This window comes from Lepidothrix coronata, unplaced genomic scaffold (genome assembly GCF_001604755.1).
Source record: "Lepidothrix coronata isolate B3197 unplaced genomic scaffold, Lepidothrix_coronata-1.0 Scaffold97, whole genome shotgun sequence".
In the NCBI taxonomy this organism is placed as follows: domain Eukaryota; kingdom Metazoa; phylum Chordata; class Aves; order Passeriformes; family Pipridae; genus Lepidothrix; species Lepidothrix coronata.
In genome coordinates, this window is record NW_016690277.1 from 2,698,622 (window position 1) to 2,719,626 (window position 21,005).

The 21,005-nt window shown below is 40.3% G+C and overlaps 1 protein-coding gene and 1 long non-coding RNA gene across 13 annotated transcripts in view; one reads left to right on the forward strand and one right to left on the reverse strand.

Moving 5' to 3' along the window:
- Nucleotides 1–221: 221 nt before the first annotated feature.
- Nucleotides 222–20,954, forward strand: LOC108500927. 8 transcript variants are annotated; one of them, XR_001876067.1, is made up of 10 exons: nt 222–265; nt 2,244–2,339; nt 2,937–3,001; nt 5,259–5,341; nt 9,358–9,505; nt 10,196–10,304; nt 10,945–11,087; nt 11,911–11,984; nt 12,803–12,854; nt 20,608–20,954. It is a non-coding gene; the product is annotated as an uncharacterized LOC108500927 (long non-coding RNA). The 8 variants fall into 8 exon arrangements; XR_001876066.1 differs by lacking the exon at nt 222–265 and adding an exon at nt 530–711; XR_001876068.1 differs by lacking the exon at nt 2,937–3,001.
- TFDP2 (transcription factor Dp-2) overlaps nt 3,287–21,005 on the reverse strand; it is a 55,648-nt gene continuing 37,929 nt past the window's right edge. For 4 of the 5 annotated variants that reach the window (XM_017822294.1, XM_017822293.1, XM_017822292.1 and 1 more), the window contains 4 exons: nt 20,308–20,459; nt 17,120–17,286; nt 11,590–11,695; nt 3,287–10,741 (listed from right to left, as the gene is read on the reverse strand). In XM_017822294.1, the coding sequence (XP_017677783.1) occupies nt 10,573–10,741; nt 11,590–11,695; nt 17,120–17,286; nt 20,308–20,459 (594 nt within the window). In that variant the 3' untranslated portion in view covers nt 3,287–10,572. Of the gene's footprint in view, nt 10,742–11,589; nt 11,696–13,815; nt 14,851–17,119; nt 17,287–20,307; nt 20,460–21,005 lie in introns of those variants that run through there. The other variant, XM_017822295.1, reaches the window with a different exon arrangement.

Here is a 21,005-nt window from a genome sequence, read left to right on the forward strand (position 1 = left end):
TCTCTTGCTGCAGCACCAGGGACTGGTGCTCAGAGGTTCCCTTGCGTGAAGGGGTGTTTCCCGTCAAGCTCTAATTCCAAACTCCTCAAAAATCAGGAGTGCTTATAGAAAGGTGGATTTAGCTGCTGTATGCCTCCAAGTTCTCAGTCTGTTCAGGCCCCTTGGAGGAGGGTTCTATGCCCCATTTCCTTTGGCCGGAGCCGCCCCTGCGGCCGGTACCGGGTGAGGGGCGCGCGCGGGCCCCTCACGGGCGGGCGGAGCGCGGGTACGGCGGGAGGGACAGGGACGGGGACAGGGACTGGGGCTCCCACCGCCGCCCTCGTCGGGCCGGCGCCTCAGCGAGGGTGTGAGGGCGGTGCAGGGCCCGGCGGTGCCGCCTGGGCTCGGCCCGCAGGGTCCGTGGGGCCGGGCGGGGAAGGCGCTCGGAACCTGCGCGGGTGAGGGCGCAGGAGGAGACCCTGCCTGCTGGGAAACGGGAGCGAAAACCGCCCTGCCACCGGCGGGACAGCGGCGGCCGCCGTGCCTCTGCTCTGGGGCTGTGAGTTGCCTTTCACCCCGCCGTGGGTGAGCTGGGCTGGCTGGGGCGTTCACACCCTGCCGTACCTTGCAGGGACTTGTCGTGGTCCGTGCCCTCAGCCTGGGCCTGCCCTGAGAGCTCTGCGTGCTCTTTGAATCACACTCTGCAAAGCCGGAGGCAGGAATTGTGCACAGGTCAATGCTAGGACATTGTCGTGGGCTTTACTCGTTTGAAATGGTTTTTAACTGCTGAATGTGCCAAGACATTTATGTCCTTGTGGTGCTTATTTATTAAAAATAACTATCTTACTTGTGCCAGCAGCTGCTGTAAAAATGCAGTCTGCTGCTTTAACAATGGTGTTAAATGGAATTTCTGTTATTTAATATTTGAAAACTATTGTTCAGATAATGGTGATAGATTAGTTAAATCTAATATTTGTATGTTGTCATTGCTGCATAATGTGAACTTTAATGTCAAGATGATGAAAACTTGGGTTAGCAATGGTCACTTGAACCAAAGGAGGATATTGGTTGCGTGGTTTCATGTCTTGCAAAATGGTGCTTAGATAATTTTGTCATTGTTTATTTCTGTTTGCTGCCTTATGCTGAAGAACACACACCCTTCTGTTTGCCTACTTCTCCCTTTTGTTGTCATCTCATTGTTGCAGGCTTTTATATCACTTCCTGCTCAGCTCTGCCTGGGACAATGGTTTTCAGTTTTTTAATGGGTCTGTGAGTTCTCTCAGTGGCTGCTGAGGGATTCTTGAAACGTTACAAAACCAAGCCTGCAGTGGGTTATCCGGGGGCAGCTTAGGACCCAGCAGGCAGCAATGCAAACCCTTCAACAACATATGGGGTTTTTTAGTCTGACAGACTTGTTCTAGCCATTGTGACAGAGGAGGAGTTCTGTGAAATGTATAGGAAAGTTTCTTCTGTTTTGTTACCCCTGAACAGTGGTTTCAGCATGGGGACAGTCCCACGGACACGAGGTTTTTCAGCCTGTTCAATGGTTTACAGTCAGAGCAGCAGAACGGGGTTTGGTGTTAGGCAGGACCCCCAGAGCAGAGCCAGGTCCCTCCCAGGCAGGCGAAGGACGGTGCTGGAGCTGAGCTGCGTTCAGGAGCAACCTACACGGATCACAGGGAGCCAGGGACAGCACTCGTGACAGGGCACTGTGACAGTGAAGTATTGTTCACATCGATCTCCTATCCTACACTTGGGGTTGAGACAAAGTTTAATGAATAATAAACCTACACAATTTGGGGGGGGGGCTGGTTTCCCTGAATATTTTGAGATATTTTTGCTTTATAACAGAATGTGTGGAATTCAGCAAGATACAATTTTAAAGAGTGTTATTTTTAACCAGGAAAAATACTTGTTGTAGCACAGAATAGCACTTGATGCTGCAGCAGTTGCCATCACTTAGGAAACATAGATTTATTGATGTGAAGAAAAGCATAAACCAGTGTGTATGATGCTGTCTGGTTGGACAGTCAAACAAATTCTAACCAAAAGCATTTGTAATTTCAGAGAGTGTTATTTGCAGACTTCTCCATTCTTAGGGATCCATGCCGAGTACTTCTTCCTTAGAAGAAGAAAGATGAAAAGAGCTTTTATGCTCTCAATATTCTCTCAGTTGCTGTGTTGGGTTCTTGGGGAGGAGATCCCCAGGTGAAAACAAAGCACAAAGAAATAATGTAGCTTACCACAAAAACCTCTCCTTTTAGGTTCTTTAAAGGAGAATATTCCAAGCAGCTTCACCATCAGTTTAATGTTTCAGAATCATTCTGGTAGCAACTTATGCAGTGCTGACACAAAAGAAGGTACAGATTCTTAAACTTTTTTTTTTAATAAGCATAAATAAGTCATAAATATCTCAATTGCTGAGATAAAGATTGTATCCTCTCATCTCTTCAGTTTCTTTCCTATGAAAAAGACATTGCAGGAGTTTTTAGCTAGTTATTTGCCAAATCTGTTAATGAAAATGCCTTCCCAAATATACCAATGCATTTCAGTGAAAGGGGCCTGTGATAGTTTCTGTTTATTACAGAAGAATGAACTCATGGTTTTGCAAGTCTTCTGCTATTGTCTTTAACCTTTACTTTCAGCTGGTTTGAGTTTAAGAATAGTGAGTCGTGGGTCTTCTGTGCACACGGGGAAAAACAAGCACTGTGACATTACTCGGTGTGTTCATGTTCAGCAGAGTTGGAAAACCAACACAGAGGATGAAGAGGAACTGTATTTAATGCTACTTAAATTAGTCTGATTTGGATTCTTGTTAACAAAATATGAGGAAAGGGTTTAGAAGGATGTAAGTTCAGTCTATAGGTGTTTGAAGGGTGTTCACAGGATTTGGCCTGAGGCATGGGGAGCACACAGAGGACTGGAGTACAGCATGCTGAGGAAACACTGTTCCATAGGAAGAGCGAAGCCTGTGTGAAATGTGCCTTCAGCTGGACATGGAAACTGCTGAGCTGTTTCTGAGGTACTTAGAATACTCTTAGACTGGGTGCTTATCTTGAATAGACAGGGACAATAATATCCCTAAGAATTTTGTGAGTTATCAAAATGGAACAATTTCCAAAGTCTGGATAATGAACCTATTGAGGATGCAACTGCTAGATTTTGATACTTATTTCAAAACCAAAGCATGCAATATTTCCTATGTGAAATAGGGTAGGTTTTTTTTTTTTATAAGGTACATACTGTCAGCATTAACCTTGTGCAACCTTTTTCTGCAGTGTTTTTCTCAAAAGCAAGCCCAATCCTGTTGCCTTGAAAGTCTTTTATTCGGTTCTTCTACAGTTAAGCTTTACATTTCTGTTCACAGACAACTGGATGTTTTTCTCCAAAGCACACACAACTTTCACCTCAGTCAGACTGTCTGCTCCCCACCCCCATTTTGCAATGTACAATTCCCACTTGCAGCATTTTCAGTAAACATGGGATCAATTGAGTATACAGAAAAAGCTTCTATAAAATTTCCATTAAAAAAATAACAAGTTTTTATTTACAATGTGTTTTCTACTACAAAGTAATATTTCCTATTGGTTCAAATATACTATTTGCTAATGCCAGTGTTCCTATTAGGAAAGTAAAACTTTGTATATGCATTTCTCTTTATATCTTTATCAGTGTTTAAAGCACATAAAATACTACCACATTTTTTTTTACACTACTCCTAGCCATGTACAATGTGGTAGTAGAAATTAACACTATTTGATCAGGACAAAAAAAATCAACATAGCTTAATAGCAGACTTTCTGCAAAAATAAAACTTTAGCTTATAATTTATAGGTATTTGCAAAGAAAGAAATCTATGGAGAATTGAAAAATTAAAATGAATGGGCAACTTGGACTTTCCTGAAGTCACAGGAGTTTAATACAAGAAAAGGAAGAAAAATTTCTACTGAAGGGTTCATGTGATGCTTTGTGTTGGGAGAGGGGGAGAGCAAGATGAGTAGATTAAAAAATAATTAGAATTTCAAATCTCAAATAGTTAGCATCCTTATATTGGATTTGTCTCTTCCCACCCACCACGTTTACAAACCCTACTTTGAGTTCAGTGTTGAAGGAGGTCGTAAAATAGCTTTGTCCATGACTGGCCTCATTCTTAAAAAAAAAAAAATTAAGTTTTATTTAATTAAAAATTTAATGGACTTTCAAGTGGTTTCTCCATTTAAACATAAAAAGGAAGCATCTCTACAACTCACTTCCATGTAGAATACAGTGGATATTAAAAAGTGCTACCGTCGGGGGGCGGAGGGACGGCCCTGCCTTTTGCATGTTGCAGCAGCTCGGGAACAGGGGCTGAGGGCACATGAGCATTCCCTCATTGCCAGGGCACTCAGCGACTGCCAGAGCACCCCCAGTGCCAACAGACAGACTGGTGCAAAGCTGTGCCTGTACTTGCTGCTTACTCCTGATGCCATGTAGGATATGCAAACACAGAGGCTGCTGCCTTGGTCCCGGGGCATTGTTTGCAGTCAGGGCCTGAGGAACAAGGACAAACTCATACCCTACTTCTTACAGGTTTGCTCAAAGTAGGATTAACTTTTTCACAGTAGGTGCTTGTGAGATACAGTGTCATAACATTTGCATATACTTCTCTGAAGTATTTCTCATATATACAGCCTGGCCTTTAAGACAGGGGAACGTGCCAGAAACTTGTATGCTGGGTTGTGATTCAGCTGGTGTTTTCCTGGGGAAATTCTGGGAGATCCACTTAATCCCTGCATTAGCACAACCGACTCTACTAATTGTTAAAGCTACATTAGCAATTTAACAAACCCACTAAAAAGCCTGGAGAGTGATTTTGTGGACTTCCTATTTTCTGATCAGTGTTTTAACTTTTGTGGCTGTGACCTGAAAATGTCATCAGGAAGGGCTGTGGATATGGTGCTTTTCCCTCTGGCTGCCTGCCTCGTACGGGGGAGCCATTGCTGCTTCATGGACAGCACAAGAGCCAGGCAGTGCTGGGGATGGATGTCTCTGTTTCACTCAGCCTGGATAATGAGAAGAGGTTAAACCAACTCACTGTTAAAGACTCATTTTGTCTCAGAAAAAGTTTCTGCATAGATGAGTTTGATTTGCATCTCCAACTGGATGTAAATTTTACATAGCTGTATCCTGCTATCCCATGGTGTCCATATATCTGAAGTGTCTATGCCTGGAGAGTGTTGAGTACTTAAGAATGGCATTTAGAGAAGTCAGAAGGTTTAAGTAATTTCCACTTATTCTAGCCAATACAGAATACTAAGAAGAGGTGCAAGTTTGGGCTACTGGGAGGTTCCAGTATCTGCTAGGAATTATGGCCCTGAACCAGGTTAGTCTGCTTTTCTTCTTAGATAAATGAAGATGTATTTATCTGTTCCATATTGTTCCAAAGCAGGAGGCTTTCTCCTGGGATTTGGATGGTTAGATCTCGGATGTTACTTCTGCCCAAATCTGAGCAAGGGTTTTTGGTGGTCCTGCAGCTTATGTGGATGTCCTAAATGCTGGATTCTTGGGTACTGTCAAAAATATGGAAGCAGAAAGAAAACATTTTGGTTTTGGCTGCTCTCTGGGGTAGCCAGACAAGGTGGGAGTATGAAAGGTGTGAAGTGAGTGTGGAGTCTCTGAACAGCTGTGATCAACAGCCCCAGCAGTTGTTACTGTTGGGCTGTTTTAATGAGCATTCCCTCCCCTCACTGGCAGTGCCAGCTGGGTGAGGAATCCAGGGATGCCAACTCAGGCAATCAGGTTGGAGGAGCTGGCAGGTTCTTGTAGATGCAGCTCTACAGTGACTTGAAAGGATGGTAATCCTTAGCAGATAGAATGAACAACTGGGACTAACATTAGTTGTGGGTATTTTCTTGGCAATATACCTGGATCCAGGGGAGCAGAGTTGCTCACAGCCTCTTAAAAACATTCACCAGACTAAATTCTAACAGCTAAATAGGAAAAAGATAATCTGATTTGGGAACTTTGTTAAGTCTAAGGAATGAGAGCTTCAGGAAGTTTTATGGTATCAGGACTGGGTTATGTGAGCACCTGCCAGCAGAAAATTAACTATTTAGAGCTGTTCACATGCTCGGGTAGGTGTGTGATGGCCACAAATTCCAAATGATTCATTGGTGTATTGCTTGTAGACATAGGTCAGGTTTCAAGAAGGAGCATATTCTAAAGAACAAAACCTCCATAAACAGGTCCTTAACCTTCCCCTGTTCCCCAGTAATGCTGCCAGAGGTACTGCTGAGGCTGAAGCACCGTCAGCCAAGGAGGCTGAAGCAGAAGGATGTCACCTCAAAGTATGGCTAACACTAGAATTTTGTAAATCACAAATTAAAAAAGCTCATGTAGTCTTTCCCCAGCTTCATTACATCTGGCTATTTAATATACACTGATGTCCCTGAGAGATTCTTGTAATGAAAATGAGGTGCATCAGGCAGAAAATAACTTGTTTTGGTCTGTCTTCTTTATAGCATACCCTGTGGTTACTGGCTTTGTTTTAAATGAAACCAAACCCCAAACATCTTTAGCTCACTATTCTCAATCAACTGCCTGGATTATTTTCAGCTGAAAAGGGCCAGTTAATTATAAAAAGGATTATTGCCCAGAGTTCAAATGTAGTTAAATTTTATCCATGCTCTTGAATTAAAATGGTGGATGTGGTCAGAAGAAAGAGAATTTGAGATTTAAAACCTTAACTGTGGAATTCTAAATTCAAGCAGCATTTCATTTATGAACTTGAAGGTCTTAGGGCTTTTTACATAATGTTACTCCAGGCTGACGTTGATCAGCAAAAGTCCTTCTGTGGGAATTCCTTGTACTCAGCAATTTCCAGCTGCTCAAAAGGATTAGGGGTATTTACAAGCTGTAGTTTAAAAAACTGAAACCCCTTAAACAAAATGGAAACATCTCCAGTGTGGATTGTGCTGGCTTTAATGACATTAGTCATTTAAGTCATACCTTCAGTTAAACTGGTATCATTTGCTTAGATACACACACTTTCTGAGATGAGGTGGATTGTTGCCAATAATTCCAGTGTTAAAATGAGAAGGACTTTAATAGAATTTTAAGAACCAAAATCCACAAACATTATGTCAGATTTCCACATAACAGAAAAATGCTGTCTCCTTCTCATACTTTTTCCTCTAGTTAGTGGAGCTGACAAGTTTTTCTAAGTCAAATTTAGATTTCTCAAGCACCACAGAGTAAGTCCAGGAATAAAGCTGACATTTCTGTTAAACAGGAGCTGCCTGACAATTGAAATGTTAACCTTTTCTTATCAGAGATATCATCTAGTACTAGTTGCTGCTTGTTTCCTATCCATGAGTGCCAGGGGTATGGCATGAGACGGGAGAGGATGATGGTAACTGAATAGAAAATGGGAAAACCAGTCTTGCTCATGACCATTTTATTCTGGAAAGTGCTGCTGGCTCTCAGGGGAGGGAGGGCCTGTGTGTTGAAGCAGCTGAGCACAACCACTGCCACAAGCTGCGGGGGAGCTGTATGGTGAGTTAATATTCTCACCCCCCTTGTTACTCACAATTGCTCAGCGCTCAAATCAGATACAACACCTGCATTTTGTGAGGTCTTGCATTTACCTATGTTGGTTTGTAGGTTTTGTGTGTGTGTTTTGTTTCTTTTTAAAATATGTCAGCTAAGATGAACAGGAATGATTGAAAGGCTTGTCTGAGATCATACATGAGTGACTATGGCTGGATAAGGCCCAAAATTCTCCTAGTTCCCAGACTTCAGTGTAGCCACAAGACCACAGTGCTTTAGTTGAACTTCATCCTCTACTGGAACTTGGCACAAGGAAGCCCAAGGAAAGAATTTACTTTTGAAGTCTCTTCTAAATGTTGTAACTTGTTTTGTCCTTTGTATTCAGCTAGTCCAGGAAAAATAACTTTTAAAGATTTGATTCAACTGTCTAAATGAATGTTATGCGCTCCTAGATTTTTTTATATTTTATCTTTGATAGCTTGAGGTTTGCCAGAAAGGAAGTAGCTGTGCAGTCTGCTGCTTTGAAGGGCACAGACATCAATGGAAGAAAGGTATCATTTAAGATCTTCCTCCCGTAAAGCAGAAAGCACACTGACTGCTAATAAAATACATTCCATTTCTGGGCAGGAAGCCTTTTTTTCCCTGGTTCTTATAGTTCAAAGTGCTGCTCTTTAGGACCTGTTTAGTGTTTTGTTGTTTTTAGTTTTTACACAGATCTTGAGTGGGAAGTGTGAATAAAGTGTAAAGTTAAATGTGCCCCTAATGTATTGCTGAGGGATAATTATTTAGAAGATGTTTCTCGTTAAGAGTTCCTTAGGATCCTGCATAAAGGTATCTTTGATCTGCCCTCTCCAATGAAAGCTGACTGACAGTGCAGTTTTTGAAAAAGCAATGGGTTTATAAGAATAAAAGTGATTATCTGTTTAAATGAGATGTCATTCATGAAGCTGCAAATTCCATAATAACATGCCTGGAGTACCTGTTCTCTCCTCCCCCTATTTCCAAAGTGAGCTGCTTAGCTCAGGTGCATTGACTCTCAGCAAGAATATTACTTTGTGTTTGTAAAGCTTTTCTTGGTATAGAGGTAGTGCTACAGATTTGGTCAAAGTGAGGTGGTGTAAAGCCCTCAGTCTGCTCTTGCCTGTGAGCCATGAGCACAGGATAGTCTTAACAGTCTTGCCCAGAGGATGAATAACATGGTAGGCATACAGGAATTCTTTTAATTTGTGCATTTGTAACTGAGCTGTGTAAGCTAGAGAGCTCTACTTGCTCAGCCAAGAGCTGTACTTACATACTGGTGCTGCCCTAACTGTACCTCAAGTGCAGGAGTTTGAACTATCTGTGAAAAGTTTCTGGATGCTTTAGTTTTTAATGTAAACATGCAGATGTGCTTGTCTGCTCCTCGCAGTTTTGCCTGTCCTGGGTGCAGCTGGTCCTGTGCTGCCTCCTGGTCACAGCCAGGCAGCTCAGGAGCTGGAGCCTCATTTTCTCTGTGCAGCTCAGGCTTGGTGCTTTTGGCCTGAGTGCAGGTCTGGCTGTAAGAGGTGAGTGGGCACGGCCCCTGCCGGGAGAGTCCCGCTCAGAGCCCTCAGGGACACAACTGCTGTCAGTGCTCAGGCAGGAACAGAGGGATGAGCTGCCTCCTCTCCCAACATAGGAACATTGCTGAGACAACTATTACACACAGTATAAAAACTGGAAAGAAGTAACACTATTTTAAACTGCATTTACCTAATTAAAAATAGTTAACTTCTAGACTAGTTAAAAGCCTGGATGTTAGAACACCACGAGAAGAGTACATCTGCAGTGTATTGTGCACTGATATTGAAGTGGTTTTTTTTTTTAAAAAAGGCCTTTATGATTGGATGTGATGTTAGCTATGGAACACACAGCCTCCTGCTGCAAGTCTTATTCAACAGTTCAGATGGGATTCGTGTTGTGTAACTTGAGCCACAGATTATTTGAAGTGGTTTGATACAATTTTCAAAGGCGCATCAAGGTGAGTGCAACAGAAGTTAATGATAAGACAGTTCTTCTGTCATACATAATCCAAGCTGACTGGAATGCAAAACATGAAATGACATATTGTTGAAATTTTATTTTTTTCCTAAGAACCTCATCCTATGACTTTAAAAAAAGTTATGTGACCTACCCAGCCCACATTTGAAAGCACTGCCTTGAAAACACGCTGCCTGAGAGCCTTAACATGGTGGGAGGCTTTTTTGAAAAAAATCCAACACATGCTCTAACATCAAAGGGATTATATAAAGTTAGAACAGTAAAGAAGAAGCTACACTGGATACATTGTAATCTAGAAATACAATTTTTTTTTTACTTGTTTTCCTTAAAAAAGCTGGTGCAGAGAATACTGGATTTTTCCTGACTGTTTTAATAATGGCTAAGAATATTCACTTATTTATAATAAATTAGGTCTGCAGTATAAATGAACATACGAACCTTTTATACTGTTACTTTTAGAGTATCTAAAATGGATTTAAACTATTTCAAGATCCATTTAATCACTTGCAATTTGTATTACTTTAAGAATCTTCTATACAGCAAGTTGAACAGAAAAAAAGCAAACATTTTAGCAGCCCCTTTTCCCTATAACCATTTTCATATAAGATAGTTTTAAATAGCTTTTTTAGCGCATTTGCATGTGCTCTTCCTCCCCCTTTTTCTAAAGCAGCACAGCCAAAAGACAATGCAAGAACTGGCATTTGCTGACTGACTCCGTTTTCTTCTCCATCTGGTAAAGACAAGGGGAAGACAGAGACTTAAGTCCCAAAATGGAAAAGGTAAACTTGGGGTTTGCTTTGCCAAATCTCTGAGAACTTTGTTCTTTTCCTCGGTTTTAGCTGATAAAACCCATTTTGCTCTGTCTCTACATGTCACTCTGTGTTCAGTTACAAAAAGTTTTTCAGTTATGAATAAGTTGATTTTGAAGCGTCCATTTTGCTTCACTGAACACAGTGCAAAACAAGGCAAGAAACCAGTAAAATCCAAACAGGAACTCCCATTAAGAATATTTGAGCAGCATTTTGTATGTTCCATTTTCTACTCTCCTCATTCTGGGGAGGAAGAATCCTCATCTTCATCCTCTTCATCTTCATCGTTGAAGGAGCAGGGCGTTTCCCCCCGGGACGCTGCGCTGCTGGACTGCTGACTGCTCAGGGCAATGAGCTGCCCAGTTGCTAAGGCCACTTCAGCATCCAGACACAACCCTGCATTCTCACTATCAAAACAACAGAAATGGTCAAGTTTAGAGGGTTTCTCATGAGGTTTTAAGCCTTTTTCTTGGCCTCAGCTTTTCCTTTAGTCAAAGAAATGCTGCCAACAAGGAAAAATCCAGAAGTGATACAGTGAAAACTGATAAACCACTGCAAAGTTGCATAGAAAAGATTATTGAGTCACTTTTTTTTTTCCATAAACAACTAGGAGAATTGCTCAAGCTGAAGAAATATTAAGAAGAAACCCATCAGTTTAGTCAATGCACAAAATGCAATGTGAAATGAAGCTATTAATGCTGTAATGAAGAACCTGTTCCAGAATAATCCTTATTTCCATTTTTTATGGTACAGGTAACCTCCAAGCAAAGTATGGCTGTTGAGATGTATTTTGGATTGGGTTTTTACTGGTAGTGGTTTTTTTTTGTTTGGTTGTTTGTTTTTAATTTTAAATTATTAATAGACTTTGTGGATTAAACTTGTTTCGTGAGAGCTTAAGCAGTAGTGCATTTAGACACCAAACATTCTTTTGCATTCTGCAGAAATATTACCAGCCTTATATCCACATGTAATTACCTATTTGTAGGCCATGCCCAGGCAGGAATTTAAGGTTAATCAAGAAAAAGGGCTCAAAGTGATTCTATTCTTAAGAAACATAGCTGGTATGTTCAAAATTCAAAGCATGTTGATTTGACCTTTCAAATATAATTATCAAGGAAGACAGAGACTTTTTCACAATCAAAATCAACCATAATAAGAAAACATCTCCATTCATGAAAGTGGTATGAAACAGGAGGTTATTGAAAGTACCACAAGCATATATAACTACCCTTGAATAAAAAATTATTTCATTTACCTTGATTTAGCATTGCAAGTGCCTCCAGATGCCTCTAAGTGTGAAACTACTTGTGCTGAACTTGAAAGTAACCCTTGATTTATCCATGAAAATCCTGCAGACATATCTACAAGAAAGCATAACTGTGTTTATAATAGCTACTTAAATTTTTTTCTTCCTTTTACAATCTTAAACTTTGCAGTTAGGATTCCATAGTTTAGTTTAGAAGGTACCAGTAGCTCAAGTTGGTTTTATACTGTAGATGTGTCCTAGTTAATCAAGATGAACTTAACCCCTGTGTTTGTGGATGAACTCAAGCCTTGCATTGTTCCCCCCTCACAGTTATGCCTATTTCTCTGAAGCTTTTCCCCCTGTCTGAAGAGGATTCACTGGCTGGCAGCCATATGGAGTCGCAGGTACTGAAACAGGAGTTCTGCAGTCCTTCATGGGGACTTTCTGCTACAGACCAACCCTATGAAATGCCCCAACAGCTCCTGCTCTGCTTGGTGAAGTTCAACTGCAACTGTATTTATTGGGCTGAGGTGCTGCAGTCGCCCAGGTGGGCTCTGTGTTGGCTGTGTGTGTTCTGGGGCCAAAGGCAGTTTCATCCTGGTGCTCTCCTGGCTGGCTGTGGTGCAGAAATGTTACCTAATCCTGATCCATCTGCCACAGACAGAGCTGGCTGTGGAAAGCACAGACCATGGCAAAGGTCTTGTGCCAAAAGTAGGGAAGAGAAAGCCTGTTGTACATTGTATGTGTGACATGTAAGGCTGTCTCCTCTCTGGGGATAGGAAGTGTTAGGGTTAAGACCATTAAAATGGTCTTGCAATAATGCTGAATTTCTTCAGGTAATTTGTTAAAAGCCCCCTGAGGGCCCTGAACAGGTAACTTACAACCCTCACAGCACTTGTTTTCAAATTCCCTAACAAGTAATGCCTGTCAGTTGTTTCCAATTACGCACATTTCTGCCAAGAGAATCAGCAAAACAAGTCCATTGACCCAATTACACTTGTGGGATTTTCTGGGGGGGAGGTTGTTTTTAATTTGTTTCTTAGATAAGGTATTTCTATTGACCTGCCCGAATTCCATCTTAACACAGAGTTAACATCAAAACAGTTACCAAGACTGTCTAGTTCTTTTCCATGGGCTTGCATGTGGTTCCAGCTGGATATTAACCAGGAGTCAGAGTCCTTACTATTAATTCTATTCCTAAGGAAACATCTGTTCTTTACAGCACAGTGGGATTGTACTGCTCATATTTATCTGGAATTGTTCTCTAAGAGCAGGTAAGAGGAATAATTAAATGTGTTTGTTACCTACACGTTCTCATTTGTCCTTCTACATTCTTGTTAGGCTTTGGTTCCTTGGGATTTGGCAGTGTGCTGCCTAGGACAGGCAGACACAGCCCTGTAAAACTGGCTCACCATGTACTGGGATGGATCCACAAGCTACCTTGTGCTGTGGAAACCTGTTAGCAGCTGGGTATTAATGACATGTCACAAAGCAAGGCTAGCAAGAGTGGTGTCCCTGCCAGCAGCCCTTGGAATGTGACAGCAAACATTAATAAGTGGCAGTTTTAGGGTGATCTATGGAGGACAGAATAGATGAGGATAGTTAAATGTGGACATAGCTGGATGGCTTTCACTAAGATTGCCCTAAATGTAGGTTTGATGTTACAGAGAACATGTTCTGACAGCTTCCCCCTATCTTTGCAGGAGGAGGCTAAGCCATTTGGAATGACTGCATTGTATTTAGATTAACAGAGATGTATCACAGTGTTTCCTGGTATTATGAAGGAGTGTACCTGTGTGTACATGCTTAATATTCCAGAAGAATAACAAGACACTGCTAGTAATCTTGTGGTTTATTAACAGTTTTGGATAAGAGCAAGGTAAAAGAAAGTGTGGCTTTTGCACAAGGCAGAAAGGTGGTTCATAGATGCATATCCCTGCCTTGTATTTTCATTGCCTCACATTTCTAAATTCTATTTTTCAGTGGGCTCTGGGGAGCCAGGGAAAAAAGGAAGTTTGTGAAAGACAGGGATTTGAAGCCATTTCCAGTATAGAAAAGTCTGTCAAAATAGAAATCTGCCTACAATGAAAGACTCATTTCTAGCAGAGTAGATCAATTACTCTTGGCTCTGTAGTTCCAACTCCAGCCTGTCTTCCAGTCAAGGCTTATTATACAGGTAAGTGGCAGAGCACTTCTTCATGCAGGGAAGAAAAAAGAAGTGGTGTAATCTCGAGGTCCTAAACTGCACCACTTTCTCTGCCCACTGCCTTAGTGGGATCCACAAAGTGGGATGCTGTTACTCCAACTGTTAGTGCCTCAGAACTTTTATTGCTTGCTTTTTTTTATCTGTAGTCTCATTTCTAGGAGTCAGGACTCAACTAACAAAGGCAGGACTTGGTTTTGCATTAACTGCCTGTAGTATGTGCATGGCTCAAAAGGCACAGGATGTTACTCTGGATATGGTTCTACGAGTTCATGCTTGTCTCAGTGGTGTATTTCTGCTCATGCAGCAATCTCACTCCCTCCTTCACACTTGAGCTGTTCTGGTTTGAGCCCTTGGCTAGAAAGTTCTACTGGTTTAATTGTCAGAAACTCCTCTGCCAGACAAAAAGCCTGTAGTTTAGTACCCGGAACCAGCTCAGGAAGAGCACACAGGAAAGTACCTGGCTCAAAATGAAATGGGCAGGAATTTGTAACTAGGACTGGGCCCCTGGAATGCATCTTAAACTGGTGCAAGTATCCTGTTTTAGACATTGTCAGTTAGGACAGTCAAGCAACAGAAAAGCATGTAACAAACAAATTTAAGATATACAGAATATATTACTCTGTGATGTTAATATGCCTTAGCTTTGGGTGGTTTCAATGGCAGTCATACCTGGGGATCACACCAATGTAGTACTTAAAATGCATATTACAAAAGTGCAACACTTTTTTTGCTAAGACATCATGAAACTGATAGCAAACCTAGAAGACACTACTTTTAAAATTTGGGCACTTGAAGAATGGCTAAAATACATGATCCTTCTGAAAAGAAAATACACTAATAAGGTTTTGATGCACACATCATCAGTTCAGCAATTCCAAGCAATTTATTTAGCTGTTTAATGCAAATAGAAAGTTCTTTCTTTTCAAAGCTGAGATGGTCCAAGGTTTTTTGTCTATTTTAAGTTTCTTTAATCTAACTGGTTTAGACTTGGATTCTTCCAACTGCTCCTCAAGTTCTACTGGCAAGCATCACAGTACAGGAATTATCTGGAAGTCAGGAATTATCTGAAAAAATGACCAGGCAAAGGTCAAACTACCATTGCACAGGAAATTACTTACCTACTTAGACATATTAGAATAGGACTGGCTTCTACAGCAGTTGAGTTCATGGAGTAACTACTGTGATTGTAATAAATCTTGATCACAATAAATTTACTTAGGGAATAAATAGGAGACCTTGATTTGTTTTTCCTGTATAGTAGTAACTGAAGCCAATGTAGTTAAAAGGGCCATCATGACAGCTGTAGAAGTAACCATGGATTCTAGAAACCAGTGAGGACCCTTTTATTTCACTACTCCTGCAGTGTAAGAAACAATGTTTAAAGACTCCCAAGGTTAAAATGGAAAGTTACACTTAACCAAAAATAAATAAGCAAGCAAATGCTGGATTTTCAGGTACTGTGCAAAACATTTCAGTCTGTTTCCCTTATTTGTCACTTACTGCCATTAGAAACCACTACTGTGCAATTCATATCTTAACTGTAGATTAGTGTTGTGTAATTTAGTGGCAAACAACAGATAGAAGAAGCCTTTAAAATAAATGTCCATGTGGTGGTAGCAGCACCTCTGGGCTCATTTTTTCAGAGGCCGAAACAGCTGAATGTAACCCAGGTCTGGATGTGACCCACTGCCTCAATGCAATTTGAGTGAAAAATAAAACCAATGCATTTCCTGTGAATTAAAGGCTCTGTGGGTTCCTGGCTGCTGGTCTGCTACCAGGGAAATACTCAGTAAATAGTGTAATGACACAGGGGTTTGTGCAAATGTAAAAAACTCCTGTTCTCTGAAGGTAAATTAAGGCAGGCTTAAAATTAAAAAGAAATTTTAGTTTGATCCTGGACACATGGGAGCAATTAAGTAACTTAAGCATTGCAACACTATTAAAAAGATGTGGGTTCTACTCCTTTCCCCTCTCTTACGTTGCTGATGGTAAATAATTTTTAGTTGAAAGAATCTGCAAGGAACAAATCAAGATTTCTTTCAACTTCTCTTTTTGGTACCAGTGGTGTCTTATAAAGACTTGGAGTGTAATTTCAAAATTGACCAAAAATAAAATATGAAATCTTAGTTTTAAAATGCACAGGACAAGAGGAAAACACAAACAAGTGTTGATAAACGTAAGCATGTTTGATGTAGTTTGAAATGTTAAGCTATTTAAAGTGTACTAATTTTACTGAATGTAAGTGAATTTAAGTTATATCCACCAGTGTTTTGACATCACAAATTTTAAGGAATTGTTTCATTTTTAATTCTTTCACACAGTTAAATCAAGAATACAAAAACATGTGTTCAACTTCCTGACCACTTAACTATATTTCTCTTAGCAAACAAAATGGCCTTTTCTTTTTTAATATAAAGCCTGCATTTTAAAGATCCTGACATGAAGATTAAATATTGCCAACTGGAGGAAATCAATTTTAGGAAAGTTTTAAAAAAATTAAGTGAAATGTTTGAAGTTTCCAACCTTCCTGTGAAAGACACAGTTTTATACTACTGCAATTTAAACAAGACCAGAGAAGTCAGGGCAATAGCTTTGCTCCCTTTGCTCACAAACCAAGGTCTGTACACAGGAATTCATTGGGTAACACTTCCTTTACAGATAAAGTCCCTCCAGAAACCTGAGAAAATGTTGGGCTAAGTTCAAGCTGTGGGTAGAGCAAGAAGAACACACTCTGACAATAACTAAAGGAAGTGATGACAAATTTTAGCAGCTCTAGTCCAGTGATGCAACACTGAGTGAGTTCTAGGTTTGAGTCTGTTTAAGCATGACCAGTTCTAACAGGGGAGGTAAAAGCCTCTGCATGGGACTCCTGTTCCAAAGCCTTCGGAGCCTCTTGATTTATTTAGAGCTCAGTTCTCAGATGGCATCTGCTGGCACCTGAGGGATTACACTCAACTCGTTCAAGATGCTCTTTTTTTTCTCCTTTTCCTCAGCTTGGGAGGAGCTGCCTTCTTCCAGTTTGCTCCTCCATACATCCAGTTACTCAAAATTAATACCAATGCATGAAAATCTGTTCTTGGTATCAATTTAGTTATTTAAGAAATATTTTCTTCATAATGTAGCTCGGTTAGAAGTTCGTTGTTATAAATCAGTGTGAATTAAATTTACAGGACAACTATGATATAGCTTCCAGAATTAACAGCAAAACAACTGGTTCATATACCAACCCTGCTAGGTCCCATAAAACTTAGGTTAATATAATTAAATTTGCTTCAGTTAACCAAGGTTATGGATTTGATCCAGAACAACATTTCAAAGTCCCATCTAACTTACCTGTGATATAGCCTTCTAAAGCTTTTGGCACCAGTGATTTTGCAGTTCTTAGGTCCTCAGCTGAGCACTTGCCTGCTTCGAGCCCAAAGGACATTCCCATTCTCTTCAGCACCTCACTGTCATCATGAATCTCGAAAGTGTTATCGAAATTAAAGAGGTATTCAAATCTGCATGTAAAAAATTAAAAGTGAGATGGTTTTGAAAAGAGCACAGCTGTGCTTTTCTTGCTTATTCTTTCTCTGTTTTTTTTGGTATGCACTGAGGTAAGTGTCTAGATTCTTCATTTTATGTAAAGGGTCCTTAGGGAAAGAGAACTGCAACAAATGCTTTCTCTCTCCTGCCTACAGGGTTTAAAATGGCACTTTCTCAATTAAAGTAATTTCACCACTGCAGGAAGAAAGTCTAGAAATTTCAATCTCATTAAGTAGTTTCAAAGGGGAAGAGGAAGGCCTTATTAACATGAACCTTCACTTGCACTAAAGCCAATAAGGTCACCTGCAGCCCTGTCACCAAAATAACTATTTTGTTTTTGCTTTGTTTTACATTTCACTTTCTGTTCTACTGTGCAACACTCCTCCTGTGAACTGACCTATTTACCTTGGTATAATTTTGCTTTTTTGGATGCAGCTAGCAAAGCAGTCTGTTCAGTCCTGAACACACCACTTCTGCTGCAGGACTCTGAAAATGTTTTTGATTGCATATAAAAGTGGAAATTGTGATACTTAATTGTATCACAAACTTAAGACAGCTTTAAGGAAAGCAGGGGCATCTAGACTGGCCTTAAGCTACATCACAGGCTATTAAAAGCCTGGACCGTGCTGCTCCAGGCAGCACAACATAAGGCTGGTTCCCAGTCCCTCATTTGCTGCTGACAAGACCTTTATCCCATCCATGAGATACAATCTCTGAAAGATAACTCACTGGTGGGTCTTCCACGTGCTCTCCAAGCTCATGTCACATGCCCATTTCCTTGACAGGCTTTTTTTCCTAATATTAGCTTTCCTATACCTGGAGCCAGTAAGCTCGGAAGTGTTACAGCTCTTGTGTCTGTGCACAGAATTTTCACTTGGTGCCATAATGCTTTGTGCTGGGTGCAATTGTCAGTTCCAGGCACCATTTCTTTTATGACTCATCCCGTATTCCTTGTAAAATCTCTTGGGTTTGCACCTGTATTCCTTCCAGCATAACTACGTTAAGAGGGAAAATGTGTCACTGTACCTTGGGACTTCTTGTGCTTCATCTTTTCAATATAATTTATAACTACTTCCTTTTACCTGAAGACTTTGCTTTTCCTACTCCAACTTCAGAAATGCCATTCCCAGTATGCTGCTTGGCACCCATCTACCTTCTCAAACTCTAAACAAAACTTGCCCAATAACCTCTCATTTTTATTTGGGAGAAATTTCATTCTGTTTTGGCTGGATAAAGCCTGTTCTTGCATAGGAAAAAGCTTAGAGGACCCAAACTTATGTGCCTCATGATACGACATCACCCTCATATGTACAACTTTTCCAAACAATTACTTTCCTTTAGAAGATCCTCTGTAAACACAACTTTGAGCAGCTAATGCTGTGAGCTTTGTTCTTCATTGGATTTACTCACATCAATGTTTTATATAAATGTTAGTTGGAGAAGAAAGAAAAATGAAAGCCCTTTAAAGAGTGGGCTGTTGGGACTGGAACCAAGTGCAGGGCAAGCACTCAAGCTGACCAGTAATGGAGTTAAGCAGCACAAATACTCTCCAATAAACTACAGGACGTGAATTCTCCAAACTGAGTGCCCACTTTTGCTAACTGCCTTATTAAACAGATCAATGTAACAGTGCTTAAAACAGAGCAGATTCTGGCACTGTTTATCTACATATTGCTGCTGCCACTAATCAGTTGCACAAATAATAACCACAGTGGAAGGCTCGTTTAATTTGGGTCGTACACTTCATGACCTCCAGATGACAGTAATACCAAAGCAGGTTATATAAACTGAAGTATTGACAACTTAAATAATTTTGGTGTGCTCACTTTTAGTAGCAGCATTTTCATACAGTTGGAGGCTGTTATGTGTGTGCTACACTGCTCTAGATCCCAGATGCCAGTTTAACCTCTGACAACTTCAAAGCAACAGTTCTGAAGTTTCAATATGGAATTGTTCAACTTCTTAACAACTTCAAAGCTCAATATAGAGCCCTGTTCAAAAGAACTATATAGTCTGACTATAAAATAAGGGCATAATTGTGCTAAACCAAAATTGATCCTAAAATTCCCAGCTTGGTGAACTGCAGTGCTGATGGGAGTATTCCAAAAGTTTTGTCACAGAATGTATTGGACTTCAGTCCAATTTTCTACAAAAATTCAACTTTTAATAGTATTGCTGTTTTGCCTATTGGTCCTTAGGTTACTAGAGCTTGTCTATTTTTGCTGCCTGACACAGTTCAGTCCAGGATTTGCACACCAAGAGTGAAATCTGTAATCTACAGTATTAAAGCAAAGCCAGCTATTCTCAGCTGATAAACTATTGTGATCCGATTACCAGTTAAAGTAACAGCACCTCACACTTCAGCCATATTTTCACAGGATGAAGAGCACCAGAATTATGTAACTGGAATATTTTCAAATTAATATAAATGCAACTATAGCAGTTTGCTTACAAAGACAGTCTTTCAAATTTCTATGTAATTTCCTTCAAAGAACTAAGTGCCCCTTTTTTGGTGCTAAAAGACACTTTCAAAGTTGTTGTCATCACCTCCAGGACGTTACTTTTGTGCCACATGGATCACCTTTGTTTCTGACTGTATAGAGTTTTCTGGCATATGAAGAGTAAATATTCAGAAGCAGTACCATGGCTTCATGAAAAGGTGATGCTGTCCTGGTATATAGTTTCATTCAGTTATTTCTTCTGTGCAGTGGACACTCTTTGAAATGTCAGCCTGAAGTGCCTTTCACAAAGTGACAGTTGACCTTTCTTAACTTGTAAAGCAGTGTTGATAAACTCATTCCTATTACTCCTGCAGTTGCATTAAATATTAAAAAACCCAAACCAAAACAACAAGCAACCCCATGGAGCAACAGTTGCAAATATAAAATACAATAATTACTTTAAGTAAGCTAGAAAAATTTCCCTTGTTTGTTTTAAGAAAAATTCCAGTCTGTAAAGAAAATAAAATTGTAAAAATCGATTCCATAAACACTCACTTGTCACTTGATATGCTGCAGTCTATAATTGTTCTTTTGCTAGTGTTGACTATTAAGAAGGGCAGCTGTATTGTGGAGTTCAAAGATGGAGGGCCTTGATTTTGCTGTTCATTTTGCTGATTTCTTTGTACCAAGTTTTTAAATGCTATTTGCTGGAAAAAAAAAAAAAAAAGATCACTGACAATAAAAGAGCAGATATCAGTGTTTCCAAGAAATGAAATGTCATAGGTCTTATTTACCAACTCTCAGTACCTTATTTTGTCAAAAAGTAAGTTGTGGCCTGATTTTCTCTTTGCACAGTGAAGTTCACCAGGAACAGAAGTTAAAGGCAAATTTCTCACACATATCCTAATGACTATGTCCCACTCACACTCCCTGGAGAAGAAACAACAAAGGAGCACTAAAGCTTCCCCATTTCTTTAGAAAGGGCACTGGAGTCCGAGGTCTTCTCTGGTACTTTTTAAGCATTATTACCTCAGACTAGGAGCTCATTACACTGAAACAAAAGTTAACAAAAATCCCCCCTCTTCCCATGATCTGTATTCTCTTTCCCCTCTCCTTTATCACCCACTTCTCTCTCTAAAGAACTAGTTTTGAAATTCTTCTCTGGAAGTTATTAAACAGGTACTGTTTGTGACACCACTCACTGTCTACTGATTTCTTATATCTGACTGCATCTGTATGAAAATGTGTGGGTT